General features: G+C 58.5%; 2 protein-coding genes across 10 annotated transcripts in view; both read left to right on the forward strand.

Moving 5' to 3' along the window:
- Positions 1 to 3,934, forward strand: part of DNAAF9 (dynein axonemal assembly factor 9) — a 136,641-nt gene extending 132,707 nt beyond the window's left edge. For all 3 annotated transcript variants that reach the window (XM_064572882.1, XM_064572881.1, XM_045885487.3), the window contains one exon: positions 508 to 3,934. In XM_064572882.1, the coding sequence (XP_064428952.1) occupies positions 508 to 620 (113 nt within the window). In that variant the 3' untranslated portion in view covers positions 621 to 3,934. The remainder of the gene's footprint in view (positions 1 to 507) is intronic.
- Positions 3,935 to 6,505: 2,571 nt separating this feature from the next.
- SLC4A11 (solute carrier family 4 member 11) lies at positions 6,506 to 21,225 on the forward strand. 7 transcript variants are annotated; one of them, XM_064572883.1, is made up of 22 exons: positions 6,506 to 6,643; positions 7,307 to 7,543; positions 9,899 to 10,525; positions 12,346 to 12,390; positions 14,579 to 14,731; positions 14,866 to 14,915; positions 15,199 to 15,430; positions 15,514 to 15,595; positions 15,779 to 15,902; positions 17,218 to 17,433; positions 17,520 to 17,613; positions 17,732 to 17,857; positions 17,943 to 18,056; positions 18,145 to 18,277; positions 18,574 to 18,647; positions 19,074 to 19,335; positions 19,411 to 19,517; positions 19,605 to 19,773; positions 19,866 to 20,039; positions 20,222 to 20,417; positions 20,501 to 20,670; positions 20,772 to 21,225. In XM_064572883.1, exons 4-22 carry the CDS (start codon positions 12,360 to 12,362, stop codon positions 20,833 to 20,835), a joined length of 2,571 nt encoding a protein of 856 aa, XP_064428953.1. In that variant the 5' UTR covers positions 6,506 to 6,643; positions 7,307 to 7,543; positions 9,899 to 10,525; positions 12,346 to 12,359; the 3' UTR covers positions 20,836 to 21,225. The 7 variants fall into 7 exon arrangements, with proteins under 7 accessions (XP_064428953.1, XP_064428955.1, XP_064428958.1 ...); XM_064572885.1 differs by lacking the exon at positions 14,866 to 14,915; XM_064572888.1 differs by lacking the exon at positions 14,579 to 14,731.
- Positions 21,226 to 21,901: the final 676 nt, after the last annotated feature.

A 21,901-nucleotide genomic window follows, 5' to 3' on the forward strand; every position in this document is an offset into this window, starting at 1 on the left:
TGTTTGCTAGAGCCGCTGCGGCCCACCTCCTAGAGCAGGCTGTGTTCTGAGAGCACGCAGCAAGCCACAGAGGTAGACTTTTCATTTGGGCCTTCTAACATCATTAAAATTAATTTTGCCTTCATTTGCCGAAGCATCTACAGACCTGTTGTAGTTTAAATGTAGCTGTGGTGACATCCTGCGTCCTGTGGTCATCAGGGATCATAATTTACAAGTGGGAGACTAGACATGATTGCAGTAGTTAATCTGGGAGAAGGTGGACAGGAGTCTGTACTCATGAAAGCCGAAGGGCTCAGCTCTAGGACCTCATGAAGGAACCTGTGCCAACCCTGGCTTATTCTCTGTAGCTGGGGTGCGGCCAGTATAGAAAAAGAGCCCGGCAGGTAGGCTTTGTGTGGGCTGGGCTTTTACTACTTGAGTGTCCCCCACCTCAGCTGCCCACAGATCCCTCTGGGCCTGGGCAGGTTCCCTTGTCCTCCTGGGCTCTCTTCCTTAATGAGATACTAGTCATGGACCAGTTCATGAATGACTACGTGGAAGAAGCCAACCGGGAAATTGAGAAGTATAACCGAGAGCTGGAACAGCAGGAGTATCATGACCTCTTTGAGCAGAAGCCCTAGGGGAAGGCTGGGACATACATCCTGCAGAACGTCCACCCTGGAGGTGGACGTTTAAAAATGGGGTTACTTAACCTGAGCTTTCCCAGAGGCCTCTCCCTAAAGGGGCTGTCTTTGTTCTTCTTGGCCTTTGTGTACTGGCTTGAGTGCATGTTGTCTTTATCTCTATACAGCGCTGAGGAGCATCACCTGCACCACTGATGGGGGGGGGGGGGGGTCTTCATGGAGGATGAGCAGATAGGGACTGCCCTGTGTGTGGGGCTGGCAGCCCAGAACCTCTGGGTATCTCCTTTGGGCTCCTGAGGCACTGTGACGGTGGGGAGAATCATTTGTTACACAGAGGAGCTGTTGGCAAGCAGAAGGAACCCTGGCTGCCTGAACTGTGGCCATGCCTGGGGGACCAAGCCACCACAGGCGTTGGGCCTCAGACACTGTCCCAGGAGAGCCCTGTCCCCAGTGGAGTGCCTGGCTTCTGCTTAGGCCCCTTGCACTGAAGGAGCGGGCCCTGCTGGCCCTGGGCCCAGTCCTGGGGGGACCACCCCGGGCCCTGCCCGAGCCCCACCCACAGAGCCAGCAGCTTGGGCTGAGATCAACAGCCTGTTCTCAGATGAGGAGCTGTCCCTTACAGACTAAACTGAGGGGAAAGGCATATTGCTTTCCAGAAGCATGTGGCTTTTGAATTGATACAAGCAGTCTCCCTGGAGGTTGGTTTTGAGCTCCCCTCCTGGCATCACTCTGGTTTGCCTCATTCAGGGGCAAGAGCAGACCTGCTGCTTCAGCCCCCCTGGTGATGCTTTGCCTCACTCTTGAGGGGAGCATCCTGCAACCGCTTAGTCTTAGGCCCAGGACTCTGACCACTTGGGCGGCATCCCCGAAGGGGCTCACTCTCCAGCACCCAGCCCTCCCTTGAGCCTTAGCAGGGAAGGCTTGGTTTGCAGCCACAAACTTCAGGACACTTACGTCCCCAAGCATTGTTGTTGGCTCCTGTAGACCGGGAATTTCAAAGAATTCCAATATCCAATTTAGAATTCCTTCCAGGGGCTTTGTTTGCAGCTGGACCGTAAAGCAGAGGGGAATTACAAATGGATCCGGTGCCTGACTTCCAGAATTAGTTTGGGGTGGGGGGAGGTCACAGACACTGATATTTGGGTGATGTCGGTTAGGACTTCAGCGCCTCAGCTGCCTAGATTGTAAATGCTTTCTGAATTTCACATATTTTTTTTTGCATGCCTTAGGAAGAAGCACATAGACAAACCAGCAAAGTTTCCAGTAATGTAGAGGGATTTTTGAGAACAGCCCCTGGCACAGAGGAGAGACTGAGAAAGGATGGAGCACATGTGATCTGTGTGCCTGGTCACTCAGAGGCCTCCATGCAAGTAGCAAAGCAGGTGTTAAGGGCTTGTCAGCAAAATGTACTTGTATTAGAAAAAAATCTGTATTTGAAGCCAAATGAACAAAACTCAAAATACCACTAAATAAGAAATCTTGCATGAAGAAAGCCTTCTGAAAAGGCCCATGTGCTCCAGTCCCAACTCCCAAAGCTGGTGGTGACAAGGGCCCTGGTGTGGAGCCCAAGTCTGGGAGCACCTCACTTCTGGTGGGCCAGAGGCTGGGGTCCACAATGGGCCTGCCTCTGCTTCAGAATCAATAACATAGATCTTAAGTGCAATTGATGAAATAAGCAATGAGTTACTGTAGCTTCTTTTAGCTCTACTGAGCTCTTTTTAAAAACTCAACCTTGAGCAGCCTTAGAGAAGGGAGAAGTGGGGTGGGTGGGTGGGGTAGGGGAACCATAGGCCATTTACTCCAGGTGGGTTGCTGTGAACTTTTAAATGAAAGCTCTAGATTGAGGAGCTCGAGCCATTTCCTGGTGGCTGCACAAAAGAGTTTTTAAAAAGGGTTCAGAGCCCGCACATAGAAGCGGGTCTTCCCACTGCGTGGGGCTGCACTACGTGGTGGTCTTGGTTTCTGACCGTTGTCCACAGAAATGCTCTCTCACCAACTTGCCCCACTACCCCAATTCCTCTGCTGTTAGAGGGAAAACTGTGATTACCTCAACTTGAATATGAAACTGTGATTGAAAAAAGTCAAAACGTTAAGAAGTTCCAAAGCCAAAAAGGCAGAATTGGCTGAGGCCTCCGTTGACGCTCCTCAGCCTGCTCGGGAGTGTGAAGGGGCACACTGGCGAAAGGGCATTCCTTGGGGCGCACTTGCTGTGCTCCTGGTAAAGAGGCACACTGGCTGTGTGAGCTCTTTGAGGACTGAGGCAGGGAGGATGCTCCTCACCCCCCGCACTGCCCCTTCTGGAACCTGCCAGGCGCCTCTGGGTTTTGACTGTGAAGTTTAATATCCACTTGATTCCTCTGGGAGCTCCAGGAGGAGGGACAGGGTCTTAGGCTATCTCCAGAGGAAGGGCCATGACACTGTGTTGTAGATTTTGACCATTGGAGTGGATGCCAGGGACCCAGCAGAGACATCAGGTGTAGTAGGTTCCTTAGGGACAGGCAGAAGTCCTCCAGGGGCTTACGTGCTTTTTGCCAACTTTCCTATTAGCAGCTTCAGTTTTATATCACCCAGAGTGAGTGTGATAATTTGAAGTCGCTGAAGTTATGGGTTATTTTACGTTTTGATGTGGGATTTTTTTCCTTTTTTTTTGATTGGAAGGAGGAGACAGAAATTGGAGAAAAGGGATCACCCTAGGAAGGGGCTGCTGGCAAGGAGTCTGGTTGGCCCCATCCGAGCCCTGGGGGCTCTCTGACCTGAGGCCAGGACCCTGGGCCCTGTGGGTCGCAAGAAAAAGTTCCCTCCTAAATTCTATTAGGATTTTGGAGAATTTTTGCACAGTAATAAGCTCTGGGTTGCTCTTTGGGCTTCTCAAAAGGGAAATGTTAACTCAAAGATTGTAAACTATTAAGTATTCCAGTGTGTCGCTGACCTAGTTGGATAGTTATACCTCAAAAAGTAGGTGAGAAAAGGCTTCCTTGTCCCAGGTTGTCAAATACTAATGACAGAAGAGCTCACTTACGTGCCAAAATTCACTTTTATACTAGTTTTTCAGTGCTTTAATATTTGTAACTTAAATTTTAAAACTCATATTTACAAACACTACTGTAACTTCAGTGAAACTGAATTGTGTGATTGAAGCTTTTTGCTTATTATAGTATTTATTACACTACTTAATTCAGTAAATATATAAAAGTAGCCTTCAATTTATTTTTATATTATTTTACATGTTTTTACCTGCAGTCGTGTATGTGAATTTACCTTGGTAACTGAGATGTCATGCTAAGGACCAATAAACTCTCACTGAACAAGCAGGACCTGGTGCAGTTGCCTGTTGCTGTGGACTCAGCCCCAAGGGGGCGGGTGGGACTTGGGAAGGCCCACCCCCTGGAACTAGGGCCCTTCCTTGGGCCTCCCGGGGAAGCACTTTGCTGGGCAGCTGGAGAGAGGTCCTTGGGGTGCACGTCCCCATCCCCAGACCCCAGAGGGCCAACAGAGAGTAAAGTTCACGAGACCACCCTGCATGGGGATGGGCACTCTCAGGACTCCCAGAACCCGAAGAGGGGCTTGAGGAAGCCAGCTATCTGTTCAGCAGGGTGCTTGACAAGCTGGTCGGCTCATGTAACTCCAGCCAAAGCTCCGTGAGGTGGCCCTTGCTGCCACTTTACAAATGGGAACGACTGAAAACAAAGAGGGTGGGTCTGGCCCAGGGGTCAGAGCCACTGCCCTGGCACAAGGTCCCTCCAAGACGCCCCTCTGGCGCTACCCTACCCAGGGAGCCTGGGGCCCCTGGAACCTGCCAGGCGCCTCTGGGTTTTGACTGTGAAGTTTAATATCCACCTCTCCCAGGGAGAGGCCGCCCAAAGGCCCGCAGCTCTAGTGGAGTGGTCACCAGCGCCTCTCTCTGCGTGCGGTGGGGGGCCTGGCTGGGGCCGTGGGCAATGCAGGGCAAGAGCTGATTGCCAAGGAGGTGCTGCGCTTTCACAGAGACCCTGCTTTCTGTCCCGCTCTCAAGGCAGGGGCTCCGGACAAGGGAAGTGCCCTGCTGGGAAGATGGAGAGCTGGCCCAACAGGGAGGAAGCAGCCTCCCTCAGATGGCAGGGAAGGTGGTCTTGGGTTTGGAGGTTCTGTGTGCTCAATGAGTCATGTACAAACCAAGGCAAAACTGCATGTGAGGGGCCCAGAGAATTGGGAGAGGGGGTGGCAGAAGCATCCCCTTCCTCACAACCCCTTTCCCCAGAGTCTCACGCCTCCCAGTCCTGCAGGGCCGGATTTGAACCTTGAGGGAGCTCCTGTGCTTTGCATTCCTGGGAAGCCACCAGGGCTTAGGGATTAGCCTCACAATTGTCAGGGAGATGGGGTTGACACTATGTGGAAGGGCTCCTGGAGGCAATGATCTTTGAGGGCCAGGAGGACTTAGAGGCCAGGAAGCCTGGGGCTGGGGAGGAGGCCTGTCCCCACCTGGAGCCCACAGTAGGGCCACTGGACTACTGAAAGCTGAGGGCATGCTTGACAGAGCAGGAGCCTCAGAATCAGGGAATCCTGGCTGATTGATGGGAAGTGACTTGGAGCAGAGGGTCTCGGGTAGAGCTGCTGAGTATCACAGAGCTCTCTCAGGAGCATGGAGAAGTAATTATGTGTTCGTTTCTATCATACAATCTAGGAAACAGTCATGCCCAGAGGAAACATGACAATATGCCCCCCTGCCAGCCCATGATAGAAAGGGAATGGCTTGGTTGCTGTAAGAAGAGTCTAGGGTGGTACCAGCTCCAGTGTCATCAGAGCCTTCACTCCGTACTTGGTGGCCTCCCTCTTCCCTGGCAGTGAGCTTCCTTTATGCTGCCAACAGCCCCAACACCCCAAAGGGAAGACCCAGCCTTCTCCAAAGGCAGCACCGAAGTCTGAGGTCACATTGCCATCCCCGAACCAGTCACAATGGTCAGGAATATTCTGACTGGCCTGGCCAAGGGCCATTGTGCATTTCCAAGGGCCCCCCCAAATCAGGTCCACTGGTGAATCTCAGTCCCCCAAAAAAGGGCTTGCCCCCCTAGACCAGCATGGCAGACCGTTTCTGAGCTTTTCTGTTAAAATCAGATATATACTTGATCTTTTTAAATTTTGCTTTCTGCTAGTCTCTTCTAGTACAAGTGATAGCGAACACAAAGTTGTTCTGTTGTGGTGGTACTGATTTTTAACCAAGGGGGGGAAATGTTTTAATCAAAAACATTCCATGCAGTAGGACCATTTCCCCCTGCAGACTGAGAAAAGACCACTATTTTTTGGCTCTCTAGTGCCTCAGCACACTCAGGGACACCAGTGTTCCATGGGAGCCTGTTTTGAAAATCATTTTTTTTTCCCCTAAATAAGAAAGATCATATAGACTGTAATGTGGGGGTGGACCGCTGCTCCACATTGCTGGGAATGAGAAGAGGACTAAATGGAGAGTGATTTTGAAGGAACAATTGACAAGTCAAAATGACTAATTAGACAAGAGCGAGGGGGTGACCTTCAGGTAGAAGTGGAAAAAACCAAGTGGAAAAAACCCAATGTTATGAAAGAATTCCAAAAACATTTTTGTTTCATTATCAAAAAATTTGGAGAAAAATAAATTTATCCACAAATTATTCCTGTTTTTCCCAGGCTCCTGCATTGCTAAAGTGACCAGCCAAAATAATTTGGTTAAAAAAAAAAAATGTATCAGGATTAATACATTTTATGTTAAACCAATAAATGACTATAAATCTGTTTTTAAAAACTAATCAAATAAAATGTGAATATATGTCCATCTTATCCTACAATTACTACTGCTTTTACTGTACCAATAGAGAAGTTTATTTTTTTTTCCTCACACAGCTCCAAGTTTTTAAGAAACTTTACATATTTACTCAGAAGTTTCATGCCTGGATGAATGTACAAATAATAGCAAAATAAGGACAACAGGAAGAAGAAAGATGATTTGATAACCAAAACTTCATGGAATTTTCTAGCTAAAAAGACTCCACTTCAACCTCTAGACTGTGACTGTGAGTTGATGGGGGCAGGGGGTGGCACAAAAGAGATGTCCTTCTAAGGGGAGCAGGTCCTTGTTGGCCCTCCACAGGGATTCCTGCCCTCCTAGGAGCCTGGATCTTTCAGTGTGGATACACAGCAACTCGGAGAGGGGTACCATAAGGCCCCCCCCATCTATGGGGCTTGGAGATGTCCCCCAGGAGAGGAGGGTCAGTGGAGGCCCTGTTCCCTCCCCCAGCCCACCAGCAGCACTAGAGGGATAACGTGGGAACAGCATCTCTCCTCCCAGGATGGTGAGGGGCTCTGAGGGGCTGTGAAGCCTGCTCAAGGCAGCAGAAGCCCCAAGAGGCTTATAAAACCCGAGCCGACTCGAGGGAAGCCTGATGGCTGCAAGGTGTGGGAAGCCATGCTTGCCAAAGGTCCAAGGAAGGGGAAGGTGGAAGGATGGGGCCCACCTGAAGTAGAAATAAAAGGATTTGGTTCCACAACCGAGTAGTTTGGGGTGAGAGGGAGGGAACCTAGGGAATCGGGTCCCCCATTAGGTGCAGCTGGAAAACCAGAGTGGCAGTGGAGGATAGAGGGCTTCACTGGCTTGAAAGCCCCTGGGAACCATATGTGGAGACATCAGTTGTGCTTTCCACTTGTCACAGGTTCGTTGTGCTTTCCACTTGTCACAGGTTCGTTGAGCACCTACTGCGCTGGGTGCTGTGCTGGGGAAAGACACACAGCCTTGCTCTCAGGGAGCTCGTAGTCTGGCCCGGGAGATGGGGCCCAGGCAGCAAACTGAGGATGAAGAAGGCCATGCTGCAGCGAGGGGCCACGGGGGTCTGTGAGGGAAGGAAACAGCAACTACTATGGATGGTGGGAGCGGGGACGGCCTCCCCCACCAGAGCCGAAGGATGAAGTGAGCAGTGGTAAGGGCTGCAGACACCCCTTCCAGGCACCCACAGCAGGGAGATGGCTTTGCTGTGTTTGTTTGTTTGTTCGTTTGTTTGTTTCTAAACACCAGGAGAAGCCGTTGGTGATGGAGAATGGATAGGGGTGGGGGCAAGTCAGAAGGCCAGATGGTGGACCAGGCTGGAGGTGAAAGGGGGCAAAACTGTGCTCTGTTCTGAAGGTAAACCCAACAAAATTTGCTCATGGATCCAACGTGGATGCACTGGGGCGACTCCCGGTCCGGAGCAGCCAGGTGGATGGTGGACTTGGAAGCTCTGTTTTGCCTGGATTTGCTGAGAATTGCCTATTAGCCATCCAGGCTGGGGGGAGGGAGGAAGGACTTGCGGCGTGTCGGGTCCGGAGCTCAGTGACAGGAGTCACGCAATCTGATTGTTGGCTGTGACTGCAAGAGAGCCGTGGGTCCAGCTCCGACAGAGGAGGAGGGGGAGGGTGGTGCTGGGCCCTGCCAGGGGAGGGGGGAGGGCCTGGCAAAAGAGCTGAGGCAGTTTCAGTGCCGGAGCGGGGACAAAAGACATATGAGGGGGGTTGAAGAGTAAGAGAGGGTGTGGAGATAGAGTTGCAGAGAAAAGTCTGGAGAAATGTCTGAAAGCACCGCTGAGGAATTGGATGGTTCCTGGAGGAGGAAGGGAGTTCAAGGAAGTGGTTTTTTGTGTTTTTATTCTTATTTTTGTAAAGATTTCATTTTTAAGTAATCTCTACACCCAACATGGAACTCGAACTTACAACCCTGAGATCAAGAGTCACATGCTCCACCTGCTGAGCCAGCCAGGCGTCCTCTAATTTGTGTTTTTGAATGAGATATACAGAGTTACTTCTCACTCCAGGTTCTACAATCTATAAGCCTAAGAGGCTTACAGGGGAAACTGAGTTGAAACTCCTTTGGAAAGCCATTAAGTGCCTTGTGGAACCCAGCACTCAGGTCCACAGCCCAATAAAGGGAGCCCAAGGAAGGGGAATGAGACGAACTGTGTGTACCTATGTCTGGATCCCTAACTGCCTGCCCGTGTAAGGACCCAATGGGGCACAGGCAGGGATACCTGGGGCACCTCTATTTGCCCTCGGCCTCTAATGCACAGAAGGCAGGTGGTGGGTGGGAGAGCCAAAGGAAACAGCTTCTTGTGTTGGGGGGGGTGGTCTGCGGAGTTCTGGGGCTCCCTCCAGGGCAACTAGGGGAACAGAACCTGCAGGGGCAGATGGCAGGAAGCAGGGAAGGGCTCAGTGGCAGTTCCTTTGAGAGTCAGGTCCATCCACCACTGCGGGGAGGCCTTCCCTGTGGGCTAAGCGGTGGGGTCCCAGATGAGGGAGGAGGCTGCCCCTCGAATCCAGGGTGGCTTCCTGGAAGGCGGGTTGGAAGGTCTGGGTGTTTGGGAACTGGTGCTGACACAGGAAGACAGATGCAGAAGCCTAGGCATTCCCAGATGTGAGAGGCGGGCGGCAAAATAGGTAGCTTTTCTAGGGGTCCAGCCCTGGTACCACCCACCCTATCCAACCTTGCTTTCTGGTAGCCTGTCTGTCCTTCAGCTCCTCCTCAACCCCCCTCCTGGGGCCTCTGGAAGTCTATGAAATGGTCTGAGGGTCTAGCTAGAGGATATCTAAGGAAGATCCCAAGGGTGGAGTGCAGGGTTTCCCCAGGAAGACCCTGTGTGTCTCCTTCCAGGCCCTGCTGAGCCCCACAGAGAACATGCAGCCAGCCCCCAGCTAGTCCTCTGAGTCTGGTAGATATCTTCTGCGGCATCTCCTCTGGTAGTAAGGAGTAGCGTGCTCAGAGCCCTCCCGACTGCCGGGCCGTTCATCTGCAGAAGGATGCCCCCATGGCTTCCCTCCCAATGCACTATCTTGCCGGGAGTGGAAACCGATAGCCGAGCTCACCCGGTCTGTGTACAGGGCTCCCCCAACGCACCAGGAGCCCTTGGGGGCTGCAGAGCAACGCCTCCGCGGAGGTGGGCTCGCCCTCTGCTTGCCCAGCCCGCCCTCTTCCAGGCCTGGGGGACAGTGGCTGAGGACTCCTTCCCAGCAGGAGGTTAGGGCGGGATCGCTGCTAGTCTTAGGGCTGGGAGCCAGAGTGTGGAGGGGTGGGGGTTAACACTGGTGGGGAGAGTTCCTGAGTCCAACTGGGGCTCAAGGGCCGTGGAATCGTTTGCTGAGAAGACACCGAGGGTCAGGCCAGGGGTTCATCGCATGGGCTGGATTTGCCTGACCGGTCGTAGTGGACGCGGGCCTGCCTGCGCGCAACACCGCCTCCCTACACTAAACGCGCTCGCGCTCTCTCTCTCTCTCTCTCTCTCTCTCCCTCTCTCTCTCTCGATTCGCAGAAGACCAGGCGCTGGCGAATGCACGTCCCCGGGTCGGGCTCCCCCCTGTTCGGGAAGGAAAACCGGGCGGCCGGGCTACCTTGGGAAGGAAAGAAGCCGCGAGCCAAGACCTTGACCCAAGAGAAAGCCGGGGGCGCACAGAGGCCAGAAGAGAAACCTCGAGGCGCACAGCGAGCAAACCCGACGCCGCCGAGCCGGGAGCGCCGCTGGCTCCGCGCACTAGGGCGTAGCCCAGGGAACGCGCGCCGGCCCATCTAGTTAGTCGGGGCGTGCTTCCTGGAGGAGGAGAAGAAGAGTTTACCACTCGAGCAACTGGGATGAATGGAGGGGGCGGGGCAGCTGGCAGGCTGGGCCTTGCCGAGGCCCCCTGCCGAGCCGAGGGCGGGGGGCCTGCAGCGCGCATAAAGCTGACGCTCGGCGAGTCCTCCGGCTACCCGCCGCAGAGGCACAACTTCGTGGGTCCTTGGGCCCGTCGAGCTTCTTCCCAGAAACTTCCCAGCCCCGCCCAGCCCCTAATCCGGCGACGCCTGGGCGGGCACGCGGGCGCGTAGGAGCCCGACCTACACGTTCTGGCGGAGTCGCCCCGGGCTCCCGGGAGCAGCCTGCTCGGGACCGACAGGAGCGCGGGTGAGGGCGCCGGGCGGGCGGACGGGACCCCGCCCAGGGCGGCACCGGGGCGGGGCGTCGAGCGGCATTAGGACCCAGGCGCGGCGCGGGGGTGTGTCGCCGGCTCCGGCCGCTGGCCCGCCCCAATCGCCAAGCTCGGGGTCCCGGAGATCGGGGGGTGAGGAGCCCGGCTGTGCGCGCATCTGTGCAGCCGTCTGGCGGCCGATCGCCGGGGCCATGGCTGCGGCCACCCGGCGCATGTTCCATCTCCAGCCATGCGGTGGGTGCCTAAGTCGGCAGGCGCGGCGGGGACGCGGCGGGAGGGCCGTCCGTTCTCCGCAGCGAAGGGGTGCTAGGCGGGGTCGCGGAGCCGTCGGAGCACCGGGGGGAACGCGGCTGCCGCCGGCCTGCAGAGGCCCCAGGCCACGGTGGGCGAGGGGGTCGTGGAAGCTTCCCAGGCCTGGGGTCAGGTGTGAGTTCGGCGGAGAGGGAGGGAAGGCCGGGGGAGTACGAGGGTGGCGGCGGGAGGCCCAGGGAGCCTCGTGGACACTGCGTGCTCGATTTAATAATGCCCTCTCGCCGACTTGAAATGCGGTAGCCAGTGGAGGAGTGGGGCGTGGAAGTGGTTGGGACAGATCTGTGGGGTCCTTAGCACGGGTACGCTGCCGCCTCATGCTACGTTCTGCCGGGACACCTTCTCGTCCCCGCGCTGCGGAGAAGCCTGCCCACTCTTAGAGATCCGGGGGCCTCCGACTGCCCCCTGCGAGGCCGCAGCAGCCTTTACCTCGCGGCCCTGACGCCTGAGGGCCAGCCTGGGGTTTGTACGGCCATTTATTTACCTGCACGTGGGGCGCCCGGGATGAGAGTAAGGTGTGCACCACCCCCACCCTTCCGGACCCTCGTCACCCTCGTCCTCTGTCCATCCCTGCAGCCTCGGATGCTAGCTTTACCGCCCCCGCCCCTCCCCTCTGGATGCAGCCCGGGCTCCCGTCCCGCGCGTCCGTCCGCATCCTGCCCCCCGACCCCCAGGGTCTCCGAGTCTGGAGGCGCTTTCCTCTCGTGCACGCGGCCCCTCCTGTCGCTTCCTTCCTCGCACGGAGCGGCACAAACAGTCGGGACGATCCGGGGCCCGGCCGGGTGAGCGCGCCCGGCGCTCCCCGCTCCCCAACCCCTCCCCGCCCCCCTCGCCTTCTCCCGGGAGGACCAACGGCTCCGCCTCCCAGGAGGCCCGGGACGCGGGTGGCACCGAGGGGAGGAGGCGGTTGCCAAGTCGGCCCCCTGTGACCCCGGGCGCGTGCGGTTGGGGGCGACTGCACATGTGATGGGTGTTGATGGCCCCAGGGACCGATGTGAGAGTGAGAGGCGCTATGTGCGGGCAGGAGGCCCCCAGCCCAGGTGCTGGGCTTGGCAACGAAACAGCGAGAGAGGGAGGCCAGGGAGGCCGGCCACTACATGGAGGGTGGAGGGACGGGCCCCCTCCCTCCAGCCCTGGCGGCTGGTGCTGAATAACACAGTCCACGGTACTGCACGGGTACTGTTAATAACTCCTGGAGGAAACGGTGCTGGGAACGTCTCCCCCCCACCCCACTTGGCCCTTTCCCACTTGGGCAGACCGTAGCAGATTGGCTGAAGAGTGACAGGCTCGGCTTCCTCTGGCTCCGTAGGGGGCCCCTGCCTAGTGCGCCCCTGCTCTTATTCCCCCCAGGTTGGCCTGTATTGGGTACCTGGGAAGGATAAGAAGGCGTCAGCATGGTGGGTGTCGGGTGGGGAGCAGCTGGGCACAGGAGACTGTCCGGGGCTGGTTGGTGGAGCTGGTAACAATTCTTGGGCTTTCCTTACAGAGTACTCCTCTAACATGTCGCAGAACGGGTACCTTGAGGATGCAGGTGAGTACCTCTGGGGGTGTGTGTGGAGAGAGCTCCTTGGTCAAAAGTCTCTAGGGGACCTGGTCCTGGTCCCTCCAGCTGAGTACCCATGGCATTGACCGCCCATCTGGGGGCCTCTGCTGGTGCTGGGATGCCTTTAGAGCTTCCCGTCCAGGAGGTGGTGGTATGGTCAGGGGCGGACACGGACAGGTCGCTCCCGTGGTCCTGTGAGGGCAGGCAGTTCCCTCTCCTGGGCTCTGTGGACCATCTGGTGACCTGCCTTGGTTTGCGTTAGAATGCTCTGGTTACTGGGCCAGCCTTTAGGCCATGTCGTATATGCCCACATCCCTCAGTCCCTGCCCAGCCCAGCGAGGGAGGGGGCTGCCATTGTCCCTCTAAAGCCATGTAACCGGACCTTTCCCCGCTTCAGCTCTCCTGCTTGCTCCAGACCAGCTCTCCCCCTCTCTGTGTCTCGGGGATCTCCTGTGCCCAGACCTGGGGCCTGGCCTGACCATCTGAGGGGTGTTCAGTGGGATGGTGCTTGGACAGAGTGGTGATAGGCTCTGACCCAGGGCCCCCAGGGCCTGGTGACTGCAGGGGCCAGGCTGTTGGCAGGTGGGTTAGGTGTGTGGTTGGGCTTACAGGATGGACGTGGGGACATGGCCTCCTAGGAGCATTGCAGGGACCTGGTCGCATCAGCTGGGCAGGTCCTAGGTAGAGCCCAGAGTAGGGGAGAAGGGGGCAGTGTGAAGGGCAGTGCCCAGGTGCTGGTGGGGGTGACGGAAGGGAGGCTAGGGCAGGTGGGGACTGGGGAGGAAGGGGTTTTTCATGGACATGAGCTCCATGACAAAAATGGGAAGGACATCTTTTGACTCGGGACTCTGCAGTGCAGACCCAGCACCTCCTGCCTGAAAGGGCCCAGGCTGAGCACAGCACACTGGGGGAATGGGGCCTGGGGTGTGCAGAGGAAAGTGGCGGGCTAGAGTGGAAGTGAGTCAGGGTGAGTCACTGGCTGGCAGGTTTAGGCGTGCTGCTGACCTGTCCCCGGCCCTGCACAGGTGTTTGTCAGGCATCCTTGGGGGTCTGGGCTCCAGGAGCCCCTTTCCTGGGAGCACTCCCAGGTGGTGAACCATAGGGACCCGCAGGACAGTCAGGAAGGGGTGCCGGCAGGGCCCTAGGAGGACCAGCCGCAAGAGGAAGCTTCTGTGGAGCCTGGAAGAAGGCCCTCTGGGGAGGGAGGCCCTCTGCTTGGAGCATAGCACTGGCTTGCCTGGGGTGTCGGCCTGCTGGCCTGAGGACGGCCCATCAGAGGTCGGGAGTGGGACCGGGCCTGGCGGAACCGGGGGTCAGGATGAGGGTAGCAGGCCTGGCCCAAACTGCCATCCCAGAGCTCGCGAGGAGCCCCAGCAAGGGTGGAACATTTGCATGTCACCAGGAAGGCTTCCTCTAGAGGAGGGGCGCTGGGGCTGGGAGCCGATGGAGGAACTAAGGCCCACCCAGAGAAAGGCTCCGCTCAGAGAGGGAGTCCCAAGGTGCCACGACACTCCTCCTGCCTGCCATTGGGTCCCCCCTCTCAGTCCCTGACTGTATCTCTGGCTCCCTTACTTCCTGGGCCTTGTCTGCTGTCTGGACCGAGTCTGTCAGCCTTGATGCTTCACCCCCCATGCCCTCCCAGAAAGGAAGCACTCTGAAACCCTGTGCCAGTAAGGTGGGGAGGGGCCCGGACGCCACAGTAGTTCTGGCTTCCCTTGGGTCCCAGCTAGGGAGCCCGGCAGGTCTGGGTCCTGTAATCTGGGGGCTCGGGGAGGGCAGAGGCCAGTCTTAACTCATCATTGAACCACCTACCGGGCCCAGGGTTGTGGAATGACCATATTTTTCTGTAGCTGAGAGGCTACACATGGGTCGGAACAGTGCAGGGCCCTGGTTCCTGCAGCTGAAGAATGTTGGAGAAAGCCGTTGGGTGGGGGCTGCCAGCTGGCTGCCATACTCTGATTGGGGCTGGGCTGGGACTAGACATTCGGCCCACCTGGGCCTGAGGCTTCCTTCCTGGCCTACAAGAGGCCTCCCTCACCACTCACTGAGTGCACCAAGGGGGACAGCCCAGGGGCGCCCCTGCTCCTTGGGCTTGGAGTTCCTCCCTCTGGTGTGTAGCACTGACAACCGGGTCCTCTTTGGGGGGGGTCTCTCTCGGTGGTGGTTGGGTCTCTAGGCTACCTCAAGTGTGAAATGGATGATGCCTCTGAAACCCGTGAGGAGAGCCTGGGGGATGAGGCCTTCGACACGGTCAACTCCTCCATCGTGTCTGGCGAGAGCATCCGTTTTTTTGTCAACGTCAACCTCGAGGTGCAGCCCACCCAGGCTGGTATGGGGGTTGCAGCAGGGACAGGCTGGGGGGGGGCGGGCAGGGGACTGGGGGCTGGGCAGACACGGCCCCACGCCACCAAGAGAGTCCCGACGAGGTGGGGTGGCCCCCTGAGCCCTCCCACTTTTCCCTAGCCGAGAGTGAATCGCCTGGCGGCTGTGGGCTCCTACACACCTCCCGCAAGGTGAGTGGCCCGTCAGCGGGACAGGACACCTTTGCTCCTGGGCCACCCACTGGGGGTGGAGGTGGCTGCTTCCCTGGGGTAGCTCACACCGCACAGATATCTCCCGCTAGCCCTCGACCCGGCCGTGGGGGCCAGCCAGGCTGGGCCGTCCCTCTCGGAAGGGGTGCTGGTCCTGGTGGGCAGGGGCCGGGGCAGCCGGGGCGCACCACGGAGGAGGGTCCCAGGCCATGACCGCGGATCTCCCTCACGGGCCTGTGTGCTTCTGTGTGTGCGGTCCCCACAGTACCTGAAGCTAAAGAACTTTGAGGAAGAGATCCGGGCACACCGGGACCTAGATGGCTTCCTGGCCCGGGCCAGCATCATCCTGAACGAGACGGCTACCTCGCTGGATGACGTGCTGCGTGCCATGCTGTGCCGCTTAGCCCACGACCCCCACAACACTGAGCCTGACTGCAACTTGGACCTGTTCATGGCCATGCTCTTCACCGATGCCGGGGCCCCCACAGAGGGGAAAGGTGGGGCCCGGCTCCCCAGTGGAGCACGGGAGCTCAGGGAGGTGGGCTGGCGGGCCCTCTGACCTCCTTCGCTCTGCCCTCAGCCCACCTGCTGTCAGATACCATCCAAGGGGTCACTGCCACGGTCACGGGGGTGCAATACCAGCAGTCCTGGATCTGCATCATGTGAGTTGCCAGGCCACCACGTTGTCCTCCCCAGTGACAGCTGGCCCACCCAGTTTGGGGGTGGAAGGTGTGAGCACTCCCATCAGAGGTCACTGGGGGGTCAAAGTCAGGGGTTCCGGGGGAGGGGGAGCCCAGCTCCCAGGGTGGCAACCATGCACCGTGTGCCCTCCCCGCCCCTGGCAGCTGCACCTCCAAGGCCCTGCTGAAGCGACATGTGTGCATCAGCCGTCTGGTTCGCCCACAGAACTGGGGGGAGAATTCATGTGAGGTGCGGTTCGTCATCCTGGTGCTGGCCCCGCCCAAGATGGTGAGTAGGGGTCTGGGGGTGGCTCCGTTTCCTGAGAAGGAAGGTCCCAGGTTACTTGGCCCTCTCCCTGGGAGCATCTGCTCCATGTGCTGGGGGATCCCACAGTCCGGGCCCGAGGGCCTCGTGCTCACGCTGTCCTTCAGATCTGCCCCCCACGTCTCCCTGAAGCATCCTTGCTAGGTCCTCATCAAGCCCTAATTTCCCCCGAGGTTGCCCAAAAAGTGGTATTTCCTTCTTGGCTGAAAAGAGATACTTGTTAAAATTAGTATTCCAACGTGGGGGCTTTTCATCAGTCTACCCCAACCCCGATCCTTCTTGCAGGTGGCTGGCTCTATGATTTGCTGGCCGGGGATCCCCAATTCTGCCTGGGCCATGTACCCCCTGGTCAGGGGCACATCTTGCCCGTGTGGGGGCTGAAGCTAATATGGTCTGGGGAGTCTTCTTCGAAGGAAACGGATTTCAAAATCATAAATAGAAAATAGCGAAGGCCTCTCCCCAGGCCTGAGAAGGGCCTTCATGCTTAAACTTCCACTAGCTTCTTGACGATTCTGCCCCCTTAGGCAAAGCAGGCTCTGAGGGGAATGTCCCTCCTGGGGAGGTTACAGCGCTGGGGAGAGCGGAAGTGGGCTGCGTGTCGGGCAGAGGGAGTGACAGCTGGTGAGGCGGCCAGAGCCGTGGAAGGGGCAGCATCCCAAGGGCCGAGTGGCTGGACTCCTGCCTGGTGACAAGCGCCAACCAGCCCAACACCTGGCTCCTCCTCTGGAGAGCGAGCCTGTTCTAGAGCGAACAGGAAAGCAAAGCGTGGGCGGGACGGGCCTGGGACGACGGCTCTGGGCAGCACGAAGGGGTTGCCGTGAGGGAGGCTGGGCCCGGAGTTCATGGACAGAGTTGACTTTGGTCAGGCAAGAGGGAGAAGGCTTGACAGGCCTGGAGCCCCTCAGAAAATCAAATAAACCGGCAGACGGTTGGGAATACAGCTAGGGGAGCGGAGCTGGGGAAGATTTGTGTCCATCATTGTGATCTCATTATCCACGATGATGCAGGTTTGTGTTCCTTGGGACAATACCAGTACCTCAGTTTATAAGAACTCATGAGTTTATTAAGGAGATTCGGAGACTTGATGGTGGTTCTGGTGATCTGCTGACCTGGCGGGAATCCTGGCCGACTCCACTAATGCTTGACCCTTGGGGGACAAAACTTGCTGCCACTTCACAGTGGGGGGCACCTGCCCTGTGCCTGGGACTATCGGTGATGGGCAGGGCGGGGGATCCCCCAACTCTCCAGGAACTGCAGGTGTGATTTCTTCTGCCCCCAGAAAAGCACCAAGACTGCCGCGGAGGTGGGGCGCACGTTCGCCACCATGTTCTTGGACATCACCTTCCGCCAGAAGCTCCTGAACACCCGCACGGAGGAGGAATTCAAGGAGGCCCTGGTGCATCAGAGACAGCTGCTCACCGTGGTGAGCCAGTGCCCAGCCCTTGGCGCCAAGGGCTACAACATGAACTCCATCTGCAGACACAGACCCGCACAGGTACGGCGGGGAGGCAGGCCTGGGCGGCTGCGGTGACACATAAGCTATGGGCTGCAGAGCTGACAGACATCTGTCCCCTTCCCCAGCCCCTGAAGCACAAGGACTTTCTCCCTGTGGGGAAGGGCATCCGGGAGGACATTGCCCGCAGGTTTCCCGTGTACCCACTGGACTTCACAGACGGTACGTGGCCCTATGGTCCCCCACCCCCGCCGGAGCTCAGCCTGTGGCTTCGGTCCCAGGACAACACATGGGCCTGTCCTGCATCCCTAGCAAACTTCCTGTCCTGTCCCATCGCTAGGCATTATTGGGAAAAACAAGGCTGTGGGCAAATACATCACCACCACCCTGTTCCTCTACTTCACCTGCCTCCTGCCCACCATCGCTTTTGGGTCCCTCAACGATGAGAACACGAACGGGGCCATCGGTGAGGCAGGGGCGGGAGGCTGGTGGGGGCGGGGCGGGAGGCCCAGGGCTGTGGCACCCCCTGACCGCCCCCCCCACCTCCTCAGATGTGCAGAAGACCATGGCGGGGCAGAGCATCGGAGGCCTCCTGTACGCTCTCTTCTCAGGGCAGCCGCTCGTGGTGCTGCTGACCACTGCGCCCCTGGCCCTCTACATCCAAGGTGCCGCGGCACTGGCGGTGGGGGGTGGCTCCCGTGGTCCCCGGCCCCAGCCCAGCCCTGACCAGCCCCCTCGTCCTGCTGCCTGCAGTAATCTGTGGCATCTGTGGTGACTACGATCTGGACTTCAACACCTTCTACGCGTGGACGGGCCTGTGGAACAGTTTCTTTCTCGCACTTTATGCCCTCTTCAACCTCAGTCTGGTCATGCGTCTCTTCAAGAGGTGACAGGGCCTTCCCCAAGCTGCTGGGACCCTCAAGCAGGAGGGAGACCAAGGCCGGGGATCTGGGTCAGCCTCCATGCCGGCCTCCGAGGCCCTGTAACCCCAAAGTGGCTGCGGTGCCCCCAGCGTATCACTGCCCCAAGAGAGAAGCGTGGGACCCTGGGCTTCATGGCAGGAGGAGGTTGGGGGCTGTGCAGAGGCTCAGGGAAGCCTTCCCCCCCACCCCCGCTGCCCAGCCCCCTGACGGTTCACCCCCATTTGATGAGGCATGACACCCCTCCCGCCCCCCCCGGCAGGTCGACAGAAGAGATCATTGCCCTCTTCATTTCCATCACCTTCATGCTGGATGCTGTCAAGGGCATGGTCAAAAGTGAGTGTCTAGCCAGTGGCTGCCTGCTGCAGGGGAAACTGAGCTGAGCTGGGGGACTATGGGCTGTGGCCAGGGCCGCCAAGCAGCATGCAAGCTAAGGCTCCTTCCACGGTCCAGGGTGCTCTCGGGAGCTGTGACCAGCAGAGAGCAGCAGTGCCAGGTGCTGGAGGGTGACAGGGCTGACCCAGGCAGGATCAGAGGCACGGGGCCAGGTGTGAGGCACTGTCAGAGATCGGGGCGGTGGGTGGACAAGCAGGTCAGTGGGGGCCCTCCTGGCTGACAAAGAAAGGCGGCCCTCTCCCTTCCCTGTCCCCCCCAGAAGCCCTTTCTCCCCTCGGGGGCCCCCTCTCCCCCGCATCCAGGAGGGAGCTGGTCCTCAGCCTCCTCGAGCTCGGATGGCTGAGGCCTGCTGACCTGTATCCACAGTCTTCCAGAAGTACTACTATGACCACGACTTCGGGAACTATTATACAGACAGCACTTCCCTGGTGAGCCTGCTGGGCCTCGGCACCAGCCTCAACACCAGCCTCCACACTGCCCTCAACACCAGCCTCCTGACCCGCCCGCCCCAGCTGACCTCCATGAGCCACCATGCCGAGCACCCGGGCCGGGAGACCGCCGTGCTCAGCCTCCTCATCATGCTGGGCACACTGTGGCTGAGCTACACCCTCTACCAGTTCAAGAAGAGGTGAGGGCGGCCTACGGGCGAGGGGAAGGAGGCACAAGCCCCAGGCCGCACTGATACACCCACCTGTGTCCCCAGCCCCTACCTGCACCCCTGCATGCGGGAGATCCTGTCAGACTGCGCCTTGCCCATCTCGGTGCTCACCTTCTCCCTCATCTCCTCCTACGGCTTCCGGGAAATCAAGAGTGAGTTGGGGTCTGGCAGGGGGTGCGGTGGGGTGGGGTCACCCCTCGAGGGTCGCAGGCTGGAGCAGGGGCCTGTACCTGCTGCAGTGAGCCAGTTCCGCTACAACCCCAGCAAGAGCCTCTTTGAGGTGGCCGAGATGCACTCCCTGTCCCTGGGGGCCATCGCCAGCGCCATGGGCCTGGGCTTCCTGCTCTCCTTGCTCTTCTTCATCGAGCAGAACTTGGTGGCTGCCTTGGCGAATGCCCCAGAGAACAGGTGTGCAGGGCTGGGCAGGGGAGGGCTGAGCGTGCGCCCGATCCTGCAAGGGGCCTCGGGGATCCGGCCACACGTGCCCCCGTCTGCTGCAGGCTGGTGAAGGGCACTGCCTACCACTGGGACCTCCTGCTCATCGCCGTCATCAACAGCGGGCTGTCTCTGTTTGGGCTGCCCTGGATCCACGCTGCCTACCCCCACTCCCCGCTGCACGTGCGGGCCCTGGCTTTGGTGGAGGAGCGTGTGGAGAACGGGCACATTTATGAGACGTGAGTGCGGGCCGGGTCCCTTGAGACCTGAGGCAAGTCATGTGGGCCCTGAGGTGGGGGGGGGCCCTGGGCCACATGGGACCCAGGCAGGGAGCGAGCCCGGGGAGCCCCATGTGAGCCGAGGGGGGACCCGGCCCCATGGACCAGGGCCGGAGGTGAGCTGGTGCCCTGGGACCATGCAGGATCGTGAATGTGAAGGAGACGCGGCTGACCACACTGGGCGCCAGCATCCTGGTGGGCTTTTCCCTCCTGCTGCTACCCTTCCCGCTGCAGTGGATCCCCAAGCCCGTGCTCTACGGCCTCTTCCTCTACATCGCGCTCACCTCCATCGACGGCAACCAGCTCTTCGAGCGCGTGGCCCTGCTGCTCAAGGACCAGGTGAGTGTCCGGCCCTGAGAGTGAGGGCTGTGGGGCGGGTCACGGCTCCAGGCCTGCCCACAGCGGGTCCCTGCCGCCCGCAGACCTCGTACCCGCCCACCCACTACGTCCGGAGGGTGCCGCAGAGGAAGATCCACTACTTCACGGGCCTGCAGGTCCTGCAGCTTCTGCTCTTATGTGCCTTCGGCATGAGCAGCCTGCCCTACATGAAGATGATCTTCCCCCTCATCATGATTGCCATGATCCCCATCCGGTACGGGCGGGCGGGCCGCGGCGGCAGGGGGTGGGGGGTGCCCTCTGCCTCTTGCTCTCCGACCCAGTGCTCACCTTGAGGTCTGCTCTCCCTCCGCCCAGCTACAACCTGCTGCCCCGAATCATTGAAGCCAAATATTTGGACGCCATGGATGCTGAGCACTGACTGGGGCCCTGACGTGCAGGCCCCGGCCATATCCCCTTCACTCGTCTCTCTGGCTCTGCCCAGGCTGACTCTGCGGCCATGCGGGGGGGAGGTATGGGTGTCCTCTGGGGTGGGGCTCTGTGCTGCACCCCGTCCCAGCTGTCCCATCAGGCCTAGGGCATCTAGGCATAGGAAGGGGGGTGGGTGTTCCACGGTAGGTGCCCATCCCTGTCCCCATTAGCCTTTCGCTTGGGTCAGTAACACTGCTCAGGGCAACTTCTGTCCAGAGTAGGACTAAGCAGGACGGATTTTCTTTTGATAAAAGAGTCAGATGTCTGAAAGAGAAACCATTTCCTTGATTGTGTAAGGAACTTGCTGTATGCACCCTAGAGAATAAAACTCCTGTTTCTACGCTTCCATCTCTGCTGTCCTGCCCTGCCCCAGCCTCAGGGCCACCAGAGAATACGAGTCGGATGTAAAGGGGAGGCGGAATAAAAAGGACCAGGGTTTGTTGAGTGCCACAGGCTGTCACCTCCAGCCCCACACCGTGGATGTTGGCCCAACAGGGGGCTGGGGAAGATCCAGGAGGCCCTGGCGCTGCGGGGTTGCCAGGAAAGCTTGCAGGGGAGGTGTTGTTCTGGGAAGAGCATGTGCAACGGCCCGGAGGAGAGGGCTTGGGGCCGGTGCCGAGCCACGGCTGGTGGAGGAAAGACGAGCGGGTCTGGCAGCCCTGGGCCTGGGCTCACGGAGCTCAGAGCCACTGTGGTGACGAACGCCCTGTGTGGGGTGGGGCAGGGGCTGCACCCCGCACCAAGGCACGCATAGTGGTGCTGAACAGAAGTGGAAGACTCGGAGGCCAGGATGTGGGGATTGGTTCGATGGAAGGGAGAAGGGGCTGTGTTCCTGGCTTGGTCACTTGGTGGTTGGCCAGAGGTCCCATGACCTACCTTACAGGACTTTGGCTTCCCCAACACACCAGAGACCAAGGGCGCAGATGAGAAGACATCTGCTACCTCTAAACTGAAAAGGACTCACATCTAGATACGCTAAGAATTCCTGCAAACCCAACAACAAAAAAAGACCAGGA

The sequence above is a fragment of the Mirounga angustirostris genome, unplaced genomic scaffold (assembly GCF_029215605.1).
Source record: "Mirounga angustirostris isolate CCGP_5_RB_7025 unplaced genomic scaffold, mMirAng1.0.hap1 SCAF_10, whole genome shotgun sequence".
NCBI lineage: Eukaryota > Metazoa > Chordata > Mammalia > Carnivora > Phocidae > Mirounga > Mirounga angustirostris.